This window comes from Tricharina praecox (genome assembly GCF_024521635.1).
Source record: "Tricharina praecox strain CBS 144465 chromosome Unknown BZA05scaffold_2, whole genome shotgun sequence".
NCBI lineage: Eukaryota > Fungi > Ascomycota > Pezizomycetes > Pezizales > Pyronemataceae > Tricharina > Tricharina praecox.
The window spans coordinates 1,603,371-1,620,797 of NW_026250404.1; the positions used below are offsets into that span (position 1 = coordinate 1,603,371).

At 52.9% G+C, this 17,427-nt stretch overlaps 6 protein-coding genes across 6 annotated transcripts; 3 read left to right on the plus strand and 3 right to left on the minus strand.

Moving 5' to 3' along the window:
* Positions 1-921: 921 nt before the first annotated feature.
* BZA05DRAFT_385269 (IKI3 family protein) lies at positions 922-5,368 on the minus strand. The gene is made up of 9 exons (XM_051482394.1): positions 5,107-5,368; positions 4,077-5,046; positions 3,926-4,018; positions 3,347-3,870; positions 3,138-3,294; positions 2,741-3,083; positions 2,311-2,680; positions 1,973-2,258; positions 922-1,914 (listed from the first exon to the last, which is right to left on the minus strand). The coding sequence occupies exons 1-9, from the start codon at positions 5,269-5,271 to the stop codon at positions 1,019-1,021; spliced, it is 3,804 nt and encodes a 1,267-aa protein (XP_051343666.1). The 5' UTR covers positions 5,272-5,368; the 3' UTR covers positions 922-1,018.
* A 325-nt stretch (positions 5,369-5,693) lies between these two features.
* Positions 5,694-6,582, minus strand: BZA05DRAFT_385273 (cytochrome c oxidase subunit VIIc-domain-containing protein). Its single transcript, XM_051482395.1, has 3 exons — positions 6,393-6,582; positions 6,069-6,257; positions 5,694-6,010 (listed from the first exon to the last, which is right to left on the minus strand). The coding sequence occupies exons 2-3, from the start codon at positions 6,253-6,255 to the stop codon at positions 5,952-5,954; spliced, it is 246 nt and encodes an 81-aa protein (XP_051343667.1). The 5' UTR covers positions 6,256-6,257; positions 6,393-6,582; the 3' UTR covers positions 5,694-5,951.
* Positions 6,583-6,669: 87 nt separating this feature from the next.
* Positions 6,670-10,855, plus strand: BZA05DRAFT_470759 (rRNA-processing arch domain-containing protein). The gene is made up of 8 exons (XM_051487918.1): positions 6,670-8,104; positions 8,158-8,859; positions 8,913-9,154; positions 9,204-9,548; positions 9,603-9,841; positions 9,895-10,221; positions 10,276-10,424; positions 10,484-10,855. The coding sequence occupies exons 1-8, from the start codon at positions 6,895-6,897 to the stop codon at positions 10,513-10,515; spliced, it is 3,246 nt and encodes a 1,081-aa protein (XP_051343668.1). The 5' UTR covers positions 6,670-6,894; the 3' UTR covers positions 10,516-10,855.
* A 38-nt stretch (positions 10,856-10,893) lies between these two features.
* BZA05DRAFT_347460 (RAD52 DNA repair protein) lies at positions 10,894-13,287 on the plus strand. Its single transcript, XM_051481212.1, has 5 exons — positions 10,894-11,256; positions 11,340-11,600; positions 11,655-11,790; positions 11,853-12,840; positions 12,936-13,287. Exons 1-5 carry the CDS (start codon positions 10,990-10,992, stop codon positions 13,027-13,029), a joined length of 1,746 nt encoding a protein of 581 aa, XP_051343669.1. The 5' UTR covers positions 10,894-10,989; the 3' UTR covers positions 13,030-13,287.
* On the minus strand, positions 13,288-15,074 carry BZA05DRAFT_470761 (cell division control protein 10). The gene is made up of 5 exons (XM_051487919.1): positions 14,767-15,074; positions 14,551-14,679; positions 14,276-14,495; positions 13,908-14,218; positions 13,288-13,855 (listed from the first exon to the last, which is right to left on the minus strand). The coding sequence occupies exons 1-5, from the start codon at positions 14,876-14,878 to the stop codon at positions 13,617-13,619; spliced, it is 1,011 nt and encodes a 336-aa protein (XP_051343670.1). The 5' UTR covers positions 14,879-15,074; the 3' UTR covers positions 13,288-13,616.
* Positions 15,075-15,160: 86 nt separating this feature from the next.
* On the plus strand, positions 15,161-17,413 carry BZA05DRAFT_347465 (WD40-repeat-containing domain protein). The gene is made up of 6 exons (XM_051481213.1): positions 15,161-15,614; positions 16,198-16,464; positions 16,526-16,683; positions 16,737-16,830; positions 16,885-17,071; positions 17,129-17,413. The coding sequence occupies exons 1-6, from the start codon at positions 15,320-15,322 to the stop codon at positions 17,313-17,315; spliced, it is 1,188 nt and encodes a 395-aa protein (XP_051343671.1). The 5' UTR covers positions 15,161-15,319; the 3' UTR covers positions 17,316-17,413.
* The last annotated feature ends 14 nt before the right edge of the window (positions 17,414-17,427 follow it).

Consider the following 17,427-nt stretch of genomic DNA (forward strand, 5'->3'; position numbering starts at 1 on the left):
GCACCACCCACGCAATCTTCTGCCCCAGCGCACAACAGTCCGCCTCCGATCCCGATCAACCAGGCCAACATCCTGGTGAAGACAGGCCCCCGCTCTCCCGGTCGTAACCTACTGGATATGGTACAGGCTGGTGATGGTTCCGCGTCCCCGAGCGCCGCCCTGCGCAAGCACTTGTCAATTCCGGATTCGTTTGATCCGAGCAAGGCGACGAAGTCGGCTTTGGACATAGTCAAGGAGCAGATTGAGCCCATGCTGGCGTCGTCCTGTGGAGAACCGTTTAGGCAGACTGTTCAGCGAGTGACTGCCGGTGCTATTCCCAATGTGCGGGTTCCGATCGATGCGGTTTCTGGTATTTCCCTCCTCTTCCCTTCTGCAGCCATCACAGGCTGACCCATGCGGTAAATAGCACTTGGAAAACTAGTCATCTCCTCACTCGATGAAGACGACTTTGGTGTCGTCCAGGGCCACGTTGGTAGGATACTCCAGAGCTTCTGCGCCACGTTGGAGACCCTCGAGAGCTATACCGCCAATCCCCCATTACACTGGACCGATACCGAGGCACACCTGGCGACCGGAAAAATCTGGCTCGAGGAGCCTGAGGCCTTGATCGCACAGCTCAAGACTACCATCGCCGATATCGCCAATGCATTTGCGCCGTTCCTAAACCAGATGGAATTGCCCAGTGATGTGCGGAGTAAGCTGCCTCTTGGTATGACTATGATCTAAAAGAATTGACAAGCGATATTATCTTGTATGTTGGGCAATTTTTCTGCGTTCGGTTTCAATTGTAGTACTGGTTGCGGTTGGTTGCTTGGTACTTTACCTACGGGTGGAATGGATTGGCGTTTGCTTTTTTTTCCCTTTATGTTATGTTTACTCACTATACTCATTCTCATTTCTGCATGATGGAAGGACGGGGATTCTTTCTTGTAAACTTTTTTTATTGCCGGTTCCACGGGTGTCTCCGCATCGTCTATCTATCGAATGATACAGATACTTTTACAACAGAGTTGAGACCCTACACCAAAGAAAGCCCCTCATACTCCCTAACCACAGGCACCTCTACCTCCACCACCTGCCCACCCTCCATCAAATGCGGCACAAAAACCGTCGGCACCGCCTCCTTTAGCATTGCCAGCAACTCCACCACCGCCTGCTGCAGAGCACCGGCACTCTCCCTCATGCCTCGTCTAAACATCGCCTCGACCAGCCCCGCCATCTCCTCCCTAACACTATCGACCCGCTCTACAAGGCGACGCACGGAGTTGACCAGATACTCCTCTTCGTAGACACTGCCCTTCTTGCCGCGGGCGCGCTTCCGCTCGTCTTTCCGGCGGTTCTTGGAGGTCTTCCTTGTCTCGCCCGTCTGTGCGGTTCCGAGGGAGGCACCGGTGTAGCGGGTAAACAGCGAGGCGCCCGACGTGCTGGCGTTGGTCGGCGCGAGAGAGACATTGTCGGGTGCGTCGGCCTCCGTGATGGCGTCGAGATAGGCGAGCGGGTCGATGCTGGCTTTTTCGCGGAGCTCGGCGATCCGCGCGGTTTGTGCCTTGAGTTGCCCGCGGCACTCGGCGAACAGGCTGGATGACGAGGCGAAGGCGTCTGTGAGCGCGGGGTCGATGATGGTGCTTAGGAGTGTGGGTTGCTTGTGCAGCATCACGGTCCGCATGGCCTCTGAGTAGTGGGTGCCGGCGCACAGGGCGGCGGCCGCCGAGGGCACGTCGGACAGATACGAGAGGTAGATTGTTGCTGCTTCGCGGTGGAGTTTTTGTTCGGCCAGGGATTCGGCCAGGGAGGCGGCGAGAGAGGGGAGGTCGGACACTTGGGCCCGCGTCGCGATGAAGAGACATTCTTCCCATTGTCCGGCGTTTTGGTAGCTTTCTATTGCCAGGGCTGTCTCGTCCAGGTACTCGTATGCTACATCCAGATACATCAGCCATTGAGCCCCGCCACATTTGCCAATCTTGAGACCAACCAAATCCTGCCTCCTTGAACCGACTCATAGCATGTAAGAAATCGGCATAGTCGCGCATGACAGCTTTCATATGTTCCGGCTCGTATTTGTACAGCTGGAGGGCTTCGGTATACAGTTCCTTCCGAATAGCGTACCTTCGAGTCTCCTCGAAGCTATCGCCGCCCATGTCGAATAAACTTTGTAGCGCTTTCGAGTACCGGCCAAGCTTATCATCGATCGTGAAGCGACGTCGGAGCTCGGACATTTCCTGGAGGCTTTGTAGGAACGGAAGGTACTCTCGTGGGTCCTATCAAGCTCAATTAGCACGAATAACGAGCGAGTGAGTAGTTGTGACGAACCTTCTGTGCCTGTTGTGCAATCATGATCGCTACTTCCAGATCATATATTCCCAGAGCAGTATCATACAGCTTATTAACATCGGACAGGAAACATATATGTGTAATCGCTTGTTCGTACAACTCCTTCCCCTTGAGCGATGTAATCAAGCTCAGCGCCGACTCGTGGTCTGGCGGAGTCTTGCATACATATGCAGTGATGATGTTTTGCATGTGTTTAGAGAGATACTTTTTCCGCAGGACGTCGATGAAGGCATTACAGATGGTATTGACTTTGTTAGTAACTCCAGTAGCAGAAGGTTTTGTTTCCGGCAAGAGGGATGTGACGGAGGGCAGTGTCTCCCTGTACATAGTCTTCGTCACATCTTCTTCCCTATGTCCCAGTTAGCGGGTTCTTTCCCCCAGTAACAGGTGAAAGTCTATCAGAGCATACCGTAATTGCGAAAGTACCAGATCGATATATTCAATCTTCTTCAACTGTGTGACAAACAGCTCAATGCACTCCAGAAACTGCGCGGGCGCGTAATCATGCAGTAAGTTAAGGTCTACACGGTTATTTCGACACGCAAGGAACGCTTTCTTATAATTACGAGCTTCAATGCTTCTGCGTATTCCTGCCAGCACGAGGGCCCGAGGGTAGATGGCTTCGAGATTTCCACGAGGCATCTGCAGGACTAGCGAGAAAGTAGAGGGCATCACGCTGACTATGCGCGAGCCACGCTCGATGTTTCGGCAGCGCTCGTCACCGTTGGCTTCATCGGAGGGCACTTCGAGATCTACATTCCGAGTTAGTGGCTGGAACAGAAATTTCTGAATTGACAAAGACCTACCGTGGATGCTGGATGCCAAGTGAATGAATTTGATTACATGCTGACTGGTCGTGAATATCAAGTGCGAATCTGTAACGGCAAACGATGTGCACGACGAAGCCAGCAGTCGTTCATTGGCGTAAAGACGTCCAGCCTCCGAAAGACCAAACACGATAATCTCAACTCAAAGTTAATAAAAATCCTTATGGTGGGCACTTGCAGAGTCCTACCTGGCCCTCTAGAGTGACGGCTTCCATCCACGGACATTTTGCGGGGAGCGCGCAGACCGGATAATTCGTTCTGTCCTCGAAATTGTATCGAGTCACAATTCCAGTCTGGCTCTGACGCAACACCCCTCCAAGTTCTCCAGCAGCCTTGATGTTGCACACTGACGAGTCGATGGTGAAAAAGTGGAGATTCTCAGCGTCTACTGGATTGCTAAGCGTTACTCGGCGCAATATATTTGCATCACCTGCATCCTCTCCCAGCAGGCAGATTGTCTCCTCATCGAGGAAACAGACCTGGCGAAAGCTTTCGCTGCTTGAAAATGTGAAGAGATTTCGAGTGACTTCAGGATCCTTCGCTGGCTTGAACCCCCAATCGATGAGATCCACACTAGTGTGCTGCAGGACTGCAATACGGGTGCCGCTTGGGCTTATTGCCACGTCAACAGCTGTGGCGTCCAGTCCCGCATCACAGAATGACATCGGTGGTGGAATATTGGCGATTCGAATCGGCGTCAGTTTAAGCTTGTCTGCGTGCGGGATTGTGAGAAATCAGATGCTTCCTCTTCATAGTGGGGTACACACCTCCGTCCACCACACCAACAATGCCGTAATCATTGGGCGCGACCAACGACCCTGAGGCAGTGTTCCATACAAACGAGTTGAATTTGACCATTTCTAAAGCCGCATCAGCACTGATCGAAATAGGAACGACGATTGACGCCTGAGTTCTTACTGGCCGAAGTAAGGACAAATTGCAAGGGTTTCTCGGGGTGCCATTGGAAACCATATTTAATTTCTGTAGAGGAAGACGATGAAGAGGGGACCATGAGCTCCTGCTTTAGATACCAGTGATAATTTCCCGTGCTCCACAGCTGGACTCTATCGGCGAGGCCAACTGCCAGCACTGAGGAATCTCCGTTCCAGAGCATCGAATTGACCTTGAGCTCAGTCGATGGCGTCTTCTCTCCTGTCTTGAGAGTAAACTCTCCATGACGAAGACCATTCCGTTCAAAGAAAACAACATCCACCCCGCTGGGCTTCCGCTGAATACCGGCGATCAGGTTGCCGACTGGCCGCCAGCTCAGCGGTGATTCTAGTCCATCTACTGGCTCGCTAACACTGTCCAACTGTCCTTCACGACTGTACACACGGACCATTCGTCGTTCCTGGTCCTCGATCGTAGACACAGCCAGGTATGCACCATCACCCCTCCAAGTGATCACAGTCTGCGCGTCGTCCCGCGGACTAAGCACTCCCGAATCCACCTTCTCCGGCACTGTAGGATCCCTTAGGCCTTGCGCCTTCGCATGTTTCCCCTGGAACTGTGTTTCTGCTTTTCCCCAGCCGACGCTCACATGTCTCGACGCTTTGAAGTCCTCGACTGAAAATGCCACTTCCTCGATCGGCTCGAACTCCCTCGTCATCAACAGTAGTGTCTTGGTCTTTGTCGCAATGGCCAGCACCTCTTCGTCGGGTGACCATGCGGTGGCCGAGATCCCGCTCTCGATGGACCCAACAATCTCAACCTCCACACCTATGTCCTGTTCGCGCACAAGCACTATATCTCCGCCTGAGAAGATGACGCATGTAGAGGATGTATCCGGGAGGTAGAACAAGCTGACGATGCGATTATTCGTGGCCTCGTCGTCGTCCGGTATTACCGTGGCCTCCCATGAGGTTATTGGCGTAAAATCTCCATTTGCCTACAATTCCCTCCTCATCAGCGGGGCATCCCAACTCCTCCGATATTATCTCCAACTCACCGTAGCCCTCATGAGCTCTACCAGTCCCTCCCCCTCCGACGGCCCAAACGCGCATATTAAACTGTCGGTGGAAACATCCCACGTGGACGCAGTAATAGGCGCATCGGGGAAGATGGTGGCTTCAACGGCGACGGTGCGCTGGTATGTTTTCAGTAGGTTGCGCATTGTGGGGTTGTGGCCGTTTGTTTGTTTGTTGCGGTGAAGACGGCTGCGACGTGCCCCGCTATAATTTTTGGGTTAAACATGTGCCCCACTACTGGGTGGTACAACTATGACACACGTAACCACACTCCGACACAAAAGCGGAGCCGCATTGCGGCATAAGCTGAACACTTGAGCGAATTCATCGAAATCATGTCACTCGACAGGAAATTCTCCGAATTTTGAAGGATTTGAGTCGGAAGGCGCAAGGCTGGTTGATTGGAGTGGAGTATTCAAACGTATTTGTAGCCGGTGGTCTGTTGCCGCCCAGGGCGAGGATCGATGACACACTACTATAGACCGTCGGTCTTCACGGTCAGGTTGGCTTCCGCATGCCAATAAATGCGCAAGTCTTAGCCAGCTCCAGATGAGAAGCTGTTGTTGTGGCCACATTCCGCCGTCGCCGCCTACGCAGTTCGATTTCAACATATGCCTCAGAAAACTACCCCCTCGATCTTTCCCAACACACAGGAAGGCAACACGCATGCAGAGTGGGTACCAATGAAGATCGGTTCTATCCATTATGATACAAAGTTCGAGCATAACGAAACCCAGCACTTGTGCTCGAAGCAAGCTGCATGTACCACAATCACCCTGGCCCCATCTACCTCACAGTCGCTCAAGAATGGTGCCACGTTATACATCTAGGCGTTCTTCCTGAGCTGGTAGACGGCGATGCCGAAGGGAAGTCCGAAGCCGACGACTGTTCCGGGGATGTCAGGGTACAATTTGAGTGAAGCTGAATGGCTGAGTGAACATACCGCAGAAAGAGACGTATCGGACGGCGAACCACTTGGTCAGAGGGTTGAAGGGAAGGTTGCTTCGGGGACCCTCGGGGTAGTGGTATCCGCCCATGCGAGCCGGAGTGACGGAGAGGTTTCGGCGGGCGGCCACAAAGGGGCTCTGGCGGGCGGCAAGGGCCGAACGACGAATAGTTCCGGAGATCATGGCTTGACGCAGTACGAAGTCAGCAGGCAGACGGACGGCAATGATCGGTAAGGCGGGGTTTTCCGGACTCAAATCACAGGCGCTGAATGCCGAGTTCGAAATTTGGGTGTGAGCTCGAGAGGAATGAAGATGCTTACCGGAATGCTGGCGGGTTGGCAGTGTGCTGAGACTGAGTGGAGATGGAGGACTTGGTGGTTGGTGGTTTGGTGGAATGGGGCGATGGGCTCTGGGTGGAAGCGTTTCGGGATTTACCCAGCCAGACCAAACAACCCTAGACGACTAGCGCTTCTGTCTCTCCCACTTGCTCAGAGGTAGAGTGGAAATCGGCCCAGGCCCCCTGCTGGCATTCAATCAATAGAACGCTTGGCTCAGTGCGTTACCCGGCCTCCGATTGCCCGCCTGTGGTCCCACCAGCCCTCGATCCCACCACGAACAAAAGCACACTAAGTTCTGGGTTCTACATAAGTTTGCCGCATTAGCTTCGATTAGCGTGAAGCCTCCAGTAGTCGCTTCTCAAAGTCTACTTGCTTCTGAACCTCGTCCTGGATCGGTCGCGATCTCTACTGCAACGTACTGATTCACATACAACCCCCTCCATTTCACTCTTCGATTTCATTCTACCACTCTCCCCCGGCGGCCATGTTTGACGACGACGAGCTTTTCGACGTGTTCGACCAGGACGCCCCACCACCAGCGCAAGATCCCAGCGCTGAGCGACGGCCGAGAAAAAAACGCAACGCAAATGGCAACGGCCGTGCTGCGGGCGTAGACGATGTCGCTGCGGGAGAAGCCATGGCGGTGGACTCGGCTCCGCCGGCGGACAACCCCCACCAACAGCAAGCACAACAGACGGACGATCTGCCACAGCCGTTGAATCCACCGTCCCCAAAACGGCGGCGCCGCACTCCTGCGGATGGCGCCCCTATCGTCACCGATGCCTTTCAGATTGAAGCTGTACGGGAGGTGCCGGCGTCGGGTGGTCTCACTTCGCAGAATACGGAGGGTCAATCCATCATCATCCCGCATCAAGTACGACATCAGGTTTCGCTTCCGTTAAACTACAAGTACCTACCGATAGAAAACCACGTTTTTCATGATCCTCCAGCACGCAAATACTCCTTCGAGCTGGATCCCTTCCAGAAGACGTCAGTAGCGGCGATAGAGCGCGGCGAGAGTGTGCTTGTCAGCGCCCACACCAGTGCGGGAAAGACGGTGGTGGCGGAATATGCGATCGCGCAGAGTCTGCGGGACAACCAGAGGGTGATTTACACCAGTCCGATCAAGGCGCTGAGCAACCAGAAATTTCGGGAGTTCACTGCGGAATTTGGCGATGTGGGATTGATGACGGGTGATGTAACAATCAATCCGTCTGCGACCTGTTTGGTTATGACCACCGAGATTCTGAGATCTATGCTGTACCGCGGATCGGAGGTGATGCGAGAGGTGCAATGGGTCATCTTCGACGAGATCCACTACATGCGAGACAAGGCCCGAGGAGTGGTGTGGGAGGAGACCATCATTCTGCTGCCCGACAAAGTTAGATATGTGTTTTTGTCTGCTACCATTCCAAATGCCATGCAGTTTGCGGAATGGATCTGTAAAACACATACACAGCCTTGTCACGTAGTCTACACCGATTTCAGACCTACGCCACTGCAGAATTATCTATTTCCCTCTGGCGCGGATGGCATCCACTTGGTCGTAGACGAGAAGGGCATCTTCCGGGAAGACAATTTCCAGAAAGCCATGGGCTCTCTGGGTGACGCCCATGGCGAGGACCCGTCCGATATCAATGCAAAGAGAGGCAAGGGGAAGAACAAGTGGCAGGTAAAGAAAGGAGGAAATAAAGGTATTGCTTCTCATTCCTCGTTGCCGGACAATACCGTGCTAACACATGACCAGGTCCCACTGATATCTACAAGATCGTGAAGATGATTATGATCAAGAACTACAATCCTGTCATTGTCTTTTCCTTCAGCAAGAGAGAGTGCGAAAACCACGCATTATCCATGAGCCAACTTGCGTTTAACGACGACGCCGAGAAAGATATGGTCGGGAAGGTCTTTGAGAACGCCATCGGCTCGCTATCCGAGGAGGACCGTGGCTTGCCTCAAATACAGCACATTCTGCCGCTATTGCGCCGTGGAATTGGTATCCATCACTCTGGACTGTTGCCCATTCTCAAGGAGGTGATTGAGATCCTTTTCCAGGAGGGCTTGATCAAGGTCCTGTTTGCGACCGAGACCTTTTCCATTGGATTGAACATGCCGGCGAAGACTGTAGTCTTCACCAGTCTCCGGAAATTCGATGGAAAGGAGCAGAGATGGATCTCTCCTTCGGAGTTCGTGCAGATGGCCGGTCGTGCAGGTCGTCGTGGTCTCGATGACCGTGGTATCGTTATACTTATGATCGACGAGAAGATGGATCCACAGGTTGCCCGTAACATCGTCAAGGGAGAGCAGGACCGCCTGAACTCGGCGTTTTACCTGGGATACAACATGATTCTGAACTTGATCAGGGTGGAGGGAGTTTCGCCCGAGATGATGCTTGAGAAATGTTTCTATCAGTTCCAGAATACTGCCGGTGTATCTGTGCTAGAGAAGGGTAATATATCCTTTGCATTATATGGTGTGATTATGATGCTAACGACGAGCTAGAACTTGGCGAATTGGAACGGGAAAAGTCCCTTATTTCGATCGACGACGAGGCCACGGTACGAGAGTACTATGACTTACGGCAGAAACTTGACATGTATGCGAAGGACATGAGGGATGTCATCAACCACCCAAGCTATTGTCTCAAGTTCATGCAGCCCGGCCGTCTCGTCAAAGTCAAGTACGGCAATCACGATTTCGGCTGGGGAGCTGTCGTTGCTTATTCCAAGCGAGCACGCGGCAAGGTAAGCACCCGATGGCTTCGCTATTCTTGCTCACACTAATTCCGTCTAGGAGGAGTTCTCACCCCAAGAGAGTTACGTTGTGGATGTCCTCTTGTGCGTCGCGCAGGACGCTCCTACATACACAAGGTCGAATCCCGACTTGCCACCGGGCGTCCGGCCACCTGCTGAGGGTGACAATGGAAAGATGGAAGTCGTTCCAGTGTTGCTCTCATGCCTGGATGGTATCTCAGGACTCAGGATTTTCCTTCCCAATGATATGAAGCAAGCCGAGCAGCGAAATACCGCCAGGAAGAATATTGATGAGATCAAGCGCAGATTCGGTGATGGAATATCAATCCTTGACCCTGTCGAGAACATGAAGATTACAGACGATTCCTTCAGAGCTCTTCTCCGCGTAAGTCCCTTTTAGCTGGAATGCGTGTTACCCCGTAGCTAACTTGCTTTTCAGAAAATCGAGGTCCTCGAGTCGAAGTTGCTCGTGAATCCCTTGCACAACTCTCCTCGTCTTGTCGATCTCTACAACAAATATAGCTACAAGATGGAAATCACCGAGAAAATGAAAGCTACCAAGAAGAAGATCACGGTTGCTCATTCAATCATGCAGCTGGATGAATTGAAGTGCAGAAAGAGGGTGCTTAGACGGTTGGGGTTCATCAGTGACACTGATATCGTTCAGCTCAAGGCGAGGTTGGTCACTCCGGATGTTATAGGTATTATGGCCGTTACTGACGTATCTACAGAGTTGCCTGTGAAATCAGCTCCGGGGACGAACTGTTGCTTAGCGAGCTGCTGTTCAACCGGGTGTTCAACGAGCTTAGTCCTGAGCTGACCGCCGCACTTCTCAGCTGCTTCGTCTTTGAGGAGAAGAGTAATAATGAGCTGCAGTTGAAGGAGGAACTTGCCGTGCCGTTTAGAGAACTGCAGGCGCAAGCCAAGCTGATTGCCAAGATATCGACCGAGAGCAAGTTGGCCGCCATGACAGAAGACGAATACGTGCAGAAGTTCAAGCCGCAGTTGATGGAGGTTGTCTACGAGTGGTCGAAGGGGGCTTCTTTCTCGGCTATATGGTGAGACTTCCAATCCTTTATCATAAAGTTTATTATTTGCTAATACTTTTCCAGTAAAATGACCGACGTCTACGAAGGCAGCTTGATTCGTATGTTCCGTCGTCTCGAGGAATTGTTGCGACAAATGGCTCAGGCTGCGAGGGTCATGGGCAGTGATGAGCTGGAGAAGAAGTTTGAGGAGTCGCTGTCCAAGGTTAAACGAGGTGAGTTATCCCCATTACAGAATAAGCGGACCTTTCACTGACACCCTCTGTCTCTTCAGACATCGTTGCCGCTGCTTCACTCTACCTGTAGATGTGTCGACATATGAGACAAGTTTGTATATACCTTACGCCTAAACTGCTCGGAGTTTTTGATTGCAAACGGTAACCTAATGAACGAACGTACGTACGGAGAGCCAAAGGATTGTCATGATTGCGTTCTTTATTTCGGGGGACCTTACATGCTGGTTTTCGTGGTTGATTTTACGTGTGAAGACGTCTCTCTTATGGTTCTTTGTCTGGACTTTCCAAAAAGCATGGCCCTGCATAGAGTAGATTTAGTCTGGGGCTGTTTCCTTATCCTGAAGCGTTGAGATCAAAATTGTTCGCATCTGCAATGTTCTGTGCTGCAGAAACGCCAAGACAATGACCCAATTTACACGTTGGTAGCGTGGGTTACCCGACAGCGCGTATCGCCCCAAGTCGTCACGTCTCCCCGGCGACCTCACGCGTTCCTTCCCACAAGCTTTCTAAAGCTTACCTGTAATCTCAACAGCACACTGCAGCCATGCATCCAGGCGACCAACACAAGCTCCCGGGCTACACCCAGAATCCGTACGAGGAGAAGCAGATATCACCCTACACCGCGATCGAGATTGCGACGCTGCAGGCAAAGCTAGATCAACAGCTAGGGCCGGAATTCATCTCGTCCAGGCCGGGTGCGGGTGGAAAGAAGGTCCATTATATCCAGGCCGAGAAATGCATCAACCTGGCGAACCAGGTCTTTGGCTTCAATGGATGGTCGAGTAGTATCACGAATATGGAGGTCGATTTTGTATGTTGCCCCTCTCCTCCCTCCTCCCCGTCGCGAGCTAGATGGCATGGCATAGATGAGGAGGCTGACCGGTAACTGGATAGCTTGATCAATCGAAAGACAGCAAGTGGAGCATCGGCATATCAGTCACGGTTCGGGTCACACTCAAGGACGGGACGTTCCATGAAGATGTTGGGTACGGCCAAATGGAGAACGGAAAGAAGGCACAGGTTTTTGAGAAGGCAAAGAAAGAGGGAACCACAGATGGTCTCAAGAGAGCACTGCGATCGTTCGGAAACGTCCTCGGGAACTGTCTCTACGATAAGGACTATTTGGCAAAGATCACCCGAGTGAAGGCACCGCCTGTGAGTCGGATCGAGTGCTGGATGTCGTTGTTTCGGTGACTGAGACGTGTGCAGACTGTGTTCAACGAGAAGAGACTACACCGACATGGCGATGAAATGAAGCCCAGCCCTGTGGAACAACAAACAGTAAAAAACGAGTCGGTGACTGCTCCCCCGACTTTGGCCACGAAGGAAGTAGCTACCCCCCTAGGTATGTCACAAAGCTATTCTTGCAGTGTATATACTGGGCTGACGCTTATCAATTTCTCCCAGAGCCATTTGACGAGTACGGTGGAGATGAGCTCGAGGAGTTGGGGATATTTGCTGGAGACGACAGTGTCTTTGACGATGTGATGCCCGACGAGGTCGCCGTCGACGTAAGGGATAATAGTCCTATCGATACACCATCAAAACCTGCTCCTGTACAAAGCACAAATTATACACGACCCCAACCACAGCAACCGCCACAATCTCCAACCAAGATGCCTCAGCCGCGTCAACAGCCAGCACCAGTGCGTTCGTATGCACCTCCTCCACCAATCGCTGCCCCTCTCAGGCCGGGTCAAGGCACGAACTTGGGTCCTCAACAAGGCCCAGGCCCACATGCTCAGTCAAGGCCGGTGTCTAGGCCTCCAGCTCAAGGACCTCAAGGCCGCCCAGGTATGCCACCTACCAATCGAGCAACTCCTGGGGCGACCACCACCCCGCGACCTCAACAACCTCCCCAGGCTGCCCCACGGGCCCAGCCGCCGCCTCAGGCCGCTTTACGAGCCCCACCACCTCCCCAAGCCGGCCCACGTCAACAACCTCCTGCTCCAACTGTACCGCGAGCTCCACAGCCTCCTCCCCAAGCTGTTCCGCGAGCTCAACCACCTCCCCAGCCCACCAACCACCAGCCCGCTGCCGCACCTATTGACCCTATGCCTCAACCCCCAAGCACCCCCTCCAATATCCCGCACAACCCCCCGATAGGCTTCTTCACCGGCCGGGCCGCCATGAACCTCAAAAGCGAGCAAGACATGATCCCCGACGCGGCACCAGCTTTCAACCCACACCGTCCCACCACACTCCCCCGTTCCGCAGGAATAGACCACAGCAAGTCCTCGCCCGTTCCCCGGAAAGTTCTGCAGCAGGGTGGAACACCCAACTTCCAGCACCCAAGCTTAACCCCCGGACGACAAATCGGCATGCCACCTGGACGGGGCGGATTCCGTGCTCCCGGACTGGCCGCGGGAACGAAGCGGAGTGCGGATGCTACTGGGTACATATAACTCCACCCCCCCCCCCCCCCCCCCCCCTATCAAACCTCCCAGATCTCCCGTCCGTATATAAGCAATAACTAATTCAATCTACCAGCGGCAGACCAGCATTGGGAAACACACCTGGACACCAACTGAACGGCCAACCACACCCGAACGGAGGTAACGATCCGAAGAGACCAAGGAACTGAATCGATGTTTGATTATTATTAATATTGTTAGGAGCATTTCTTTTTGCTTGGGCTTCTCTAGAGGGCGTTCTTTGATGATGCTGGTACTGAACTTAGGGGGGAATTTGATCGGATGCTTTACTTCCACTTTTATTTTTACTTTATTGCTAGCTTGTTTGTTTGTTTGTTACATCTTGCTTTACCTTATAATGTTTTTCTGGCCTGTTACTCTCACATGAACTTTCATCACATCACATCACTAGAAGCGTGTTAGGTATGGTCAAAAATTTACTTCAACTCAACACCATCACCACTAAAGCCTGCCCCCCCTTAAGAAACACGCAAGGAAAGGAAACAATACAACGGACGGGCGGAGGGTATGCGCTTTAATACAGCAGCAGACAAAAAGCAGACACAGAAAGGTAAGGGAACAAATATTCATGAGGTATTATAAAACAGGCACAGCAACGACATGTCGGTCGCTCGTAAACCAAGAAAGAAAAAGAAAAAAAACGGTGCAAACAAAAGATGAGTTCGAGGTTGGTTTGATCTGCTTCCACTCGACTTCTCTCTCCTCCCCTCTGACCCCCTGCTACCAGGTACACAGCTTAGTACCCGTTGATCGTCATCCTCTGCTGCGAGCCCCGGCTCAGCTCCCTGTCAGCGGAAGGAGAGATGGGCCTGCTGCTTCCTGCACCGGCGGCGCTCGACTCCTTGAGGGCCAGCAGCTGCTTGGCGCGGAAGGTCTCGTAGTGGATCTGGGAGGTAGTCTCGATCAGGTCCTGGAGGTGTGTGCGCGTGAGGAAGTTGCGCAGGTAGACGAATTCACAGTGGGCCTCGTTCTCAACTATCAACTGTTAGACTATGAAAAGTAGGAAGGGAGGAAGATAGGTGAGTACCATTGATAACACCCCATCTGTTCTGTCGTCCGCGCACTTGCTTGCCCTCAACGATAATGGACTTCTCGGAGCCCACGACGGCGAACGGAATGATGTTCTTGATCTGGGCGTTGAGCGCGCGCTCCTCCTCGTCGAGCTCATCGTTGTCGTAGGGGTACATCTTCAGGTTGTGGAAGGCGAACTCCTCCTTAATTCGCTCCTTGAATGCGGCGCGCTCCTCCATGGTCAGGGAGTCTGACTTCGCAATGACGGGAACGACGTTAACAACGTCGGATAGCTTCTTCAGGACTACGATGTCGATAGGCTTGAGACTGTGAAGGGCGGAGAGTTAGCGGGGCAATTATTGGTGGAGAGGGAGAGTAGCATACGCGTGTCCAGAGGGCTGGATGAAGAACAGACAGCAGTGAATACGGGTATCCTGGATGTACCGTTCCCTCTGTGCAGTGAGCTCCTTTCGGAGGTAGGCAGAGTGCTGATCCTTGATGTACTTGACGATAGGATCCCAGCATCTGTCGTTGTTGACTTGGTCTCCGTAACCGGGGGTATCGACAATATTCAGGCGAAGCCTAACGCCATTCTCCTCAATGACTATTGAGTACGATGTTAGAACATGTTCGTAGCTATCGTTGACCAGTGTCCTTACTGTGGGAAACGGTCTGAATCTCGGTGGTGGATCGCACGGGCTCATCGGGGGTGAGACGGCCCTTCGAGTCGATGAGGTGCGAAGCAAAGATGGTGTTGATCAAGGTCGACTTTCCGAGACCCGTCTGGCCTGCACGACAACATTGTCAGCTCTCTCCAACTCCCGAAATAACAGCAGCCCAAAGCTTATTCCGACGACGACGGGGGCAATGCATACCAACGCATATCACGTTGAACTGGAAGCCACGCTTCAGAAGCTTGCGCTCAATCTGCGAGGTAATGCTGTCGAAACCGACATGGCTCCTGGGGAAAACGACTGTTTGGGCCATTGCGATCGTAGAGGTATTGACGGAGGAATTGAGCCTTTTTTGGTGGGTCAGACGTTTGTTGGCAGCAGGATGACGAGGGCTAGGGAGGGAGGGCAGGTGCTGGAGATGGGGGGGAGATGTAGGTAGATAGTAGTTGTGTAGGCGAGTGAGCAAGGTGGACGACGCGAAAAAGGGGAAGCGGAATGTCTGGGGGGGGGGGGTCAGGGTTCAGAGTTGTTGGTGGTTGTTGCCAAATAGCGCTAACGGGGGAGATGCGTTTGCTGATTGGCCAATCGTTGGATCAGTGACCAAAAATCCCCACGCCCGCAACCACCACTACCACACCATACATCGACGACACATCGAATTGGACGTCAGATCCGTTCATTCAATTTCCCGCCACTGCGCCAACACTCTCCTCGCACTCGAGTGTATCTCTTCTCTCCGCGAAACGAAACAGTCATGGCGACCATGGCGATGTCAGCTACCCGGACCAGCACATTCTATGCGCTGAAGTCGTTCCTGCCGCGGTTGTCGCTGCCCGCCTTCGCCGTTCCCGTGGCCATACACCTCAACATTCCGGCGCTGCTCCCCGGCATCTTCGAATCGATCCTTCGCGCCGTCCCCAAGAAGAAGCAGTCTCACTCCAGGAAACGTATGCGACAGTTGGCCGGAAAGGCACTGAAGGATGTCAACGCGCTGGGCAGGTGCTCGTCGTGCGGGAAGGTCAAGCGGTCACATATCCTATGTGAGCACTGTGTGAGGGGCATCAGGGATATGTGGCTGGGAAAGGGCAACAAGGCAGAGGGGGAGGCGCAAGAGCACGCTTGAGGTGGGCCGAGTGAGGGGTACGCGGGTTGGGGACTGGAGAGTTGTAAAGCGATGGGATACGTTCATACTGGGAATCGGGACGGCTAGATCGACGGGGTACGATCGATGTGTATTATAACTCTAGAGCGCCGGGCGGGTTTGGTGATTGGCATATCGTAAACTTCTCGTCAAAATGGTTTCACCTTCTTGGAGTGCTGTCACGTGATTCATTGGTGGGGCTGTTTGGTGTAACCTCGAGCAACAGCTTCATTACTCTACACGACCCTAAGCCGTCGCCTTGAGAACTTCACCACATCCACCTCTTCCCCCGACATAAGCCGGCCTCGCTCGCGCCTGCTTGTAGCAATGGTAATCGATCAGCTCTTCGATTTATTTGTGTTGCTCTCCCGCTAACTCAGCAGTAACAGTCAAAACAATTCCTTACAGCCCATGTCGCAGAGGACGGTGCGTGCTCCAGTCTAGTCTACTTTTGCTATCAACGATCTTACTGACGTCCTACTCGAACGAAGCCCATGAGTTCGACATCTTCGGCGTTGCTTTGACCACTTCCTACGTCGTCACGGTCGGAGGCGATTCCAATGTCAAGTTATGGCAGACTGGTACGCAGGAGCATTCCCTAGTACACCAGTTCGCCGGTGCACATCCATTGGGAGCCCATCATGTCGCAGTCAACAGAAACGACGGTTCTCGAGCAGCAACTGCTGGATTCGGCGGAGAGATCATTCTGTGGGACCTCGAGAATCTAGAAAAGTTGCACCAGATCAAGGGCCAGAAGGGTACGAGCTTGAGTGGGGGGCCTGTCCAGCCTGAAAGACGGCTGACCATTGTCGCGCACAGGAACTGAAGGAACATGGGCTGTGGCGCTGTCGCCCACGGGTGACCGGCTGGCAGCGACGACCTGTGACGGAAAGATCAATGTCTGGGATAACACCAAACCGCAAGAAACCTTGATCACGTATGTGACGAAGGGAAGCTTTGGAATGACTGTCGATATCGTAAGTACCCCCGGTGTTCAACTTCCTCTCCGAGTTAACTGAAGTCTATGCAGTCTCCAGATGGACACCTTATCGCGTCGGGACACGAGAATGGTGGTGTTTACATCTTCAATAACCTCACATCCAAGATTCATCACTCCCTCCATGGTATGTATTTCGTACGTCTACGGAAAGAGTAGTTCTGACTTGGCTTATCGTTAGGTCTGGTCAAGCCGGTTAGATGCGTCAAATTCTCTCCCGGCGGAAAGCTCCTCGCCGCATGCGGCGATTCCACCGTAGTTGCACTGTTTGATGTCGTATCTGGAGAGCAGGTTGCAAATCTCGCAGGTCACTCAAGCTGGGTGTTTTCCGTTGCCTGGAACTCTATTGGCGACCATCTGATTAGCGGGTACGAAACAACAGAAGTCCGACCAATCCCTATGATCGCGAGCTGACAGCTAGATAGCTCCTTTGACGGAAAAGTGAAGGTCTGGTCGGTGGACACTGGCTCGTGTGTGGCCACCCAGAACGAAGCTACAGCCGCTATACATACGGTGCAAAGCATCCCAAGGGGAGCGGGTATCGGAGAAGGATTCGTGGCTGCTGGTGCGAACAAGAGCATATACTACTACCGTGAGTCGGCCGGGGAATAGATGCGAGTGGTTTGAGTATAGAAAGCCTTTGTAATTGATCTGCGGCGTGCGTAGCGCCGCAGCTGCCAGCCAGCATCACTTCTATTTTTACGTGAGAGCCGGTTTCTATTTT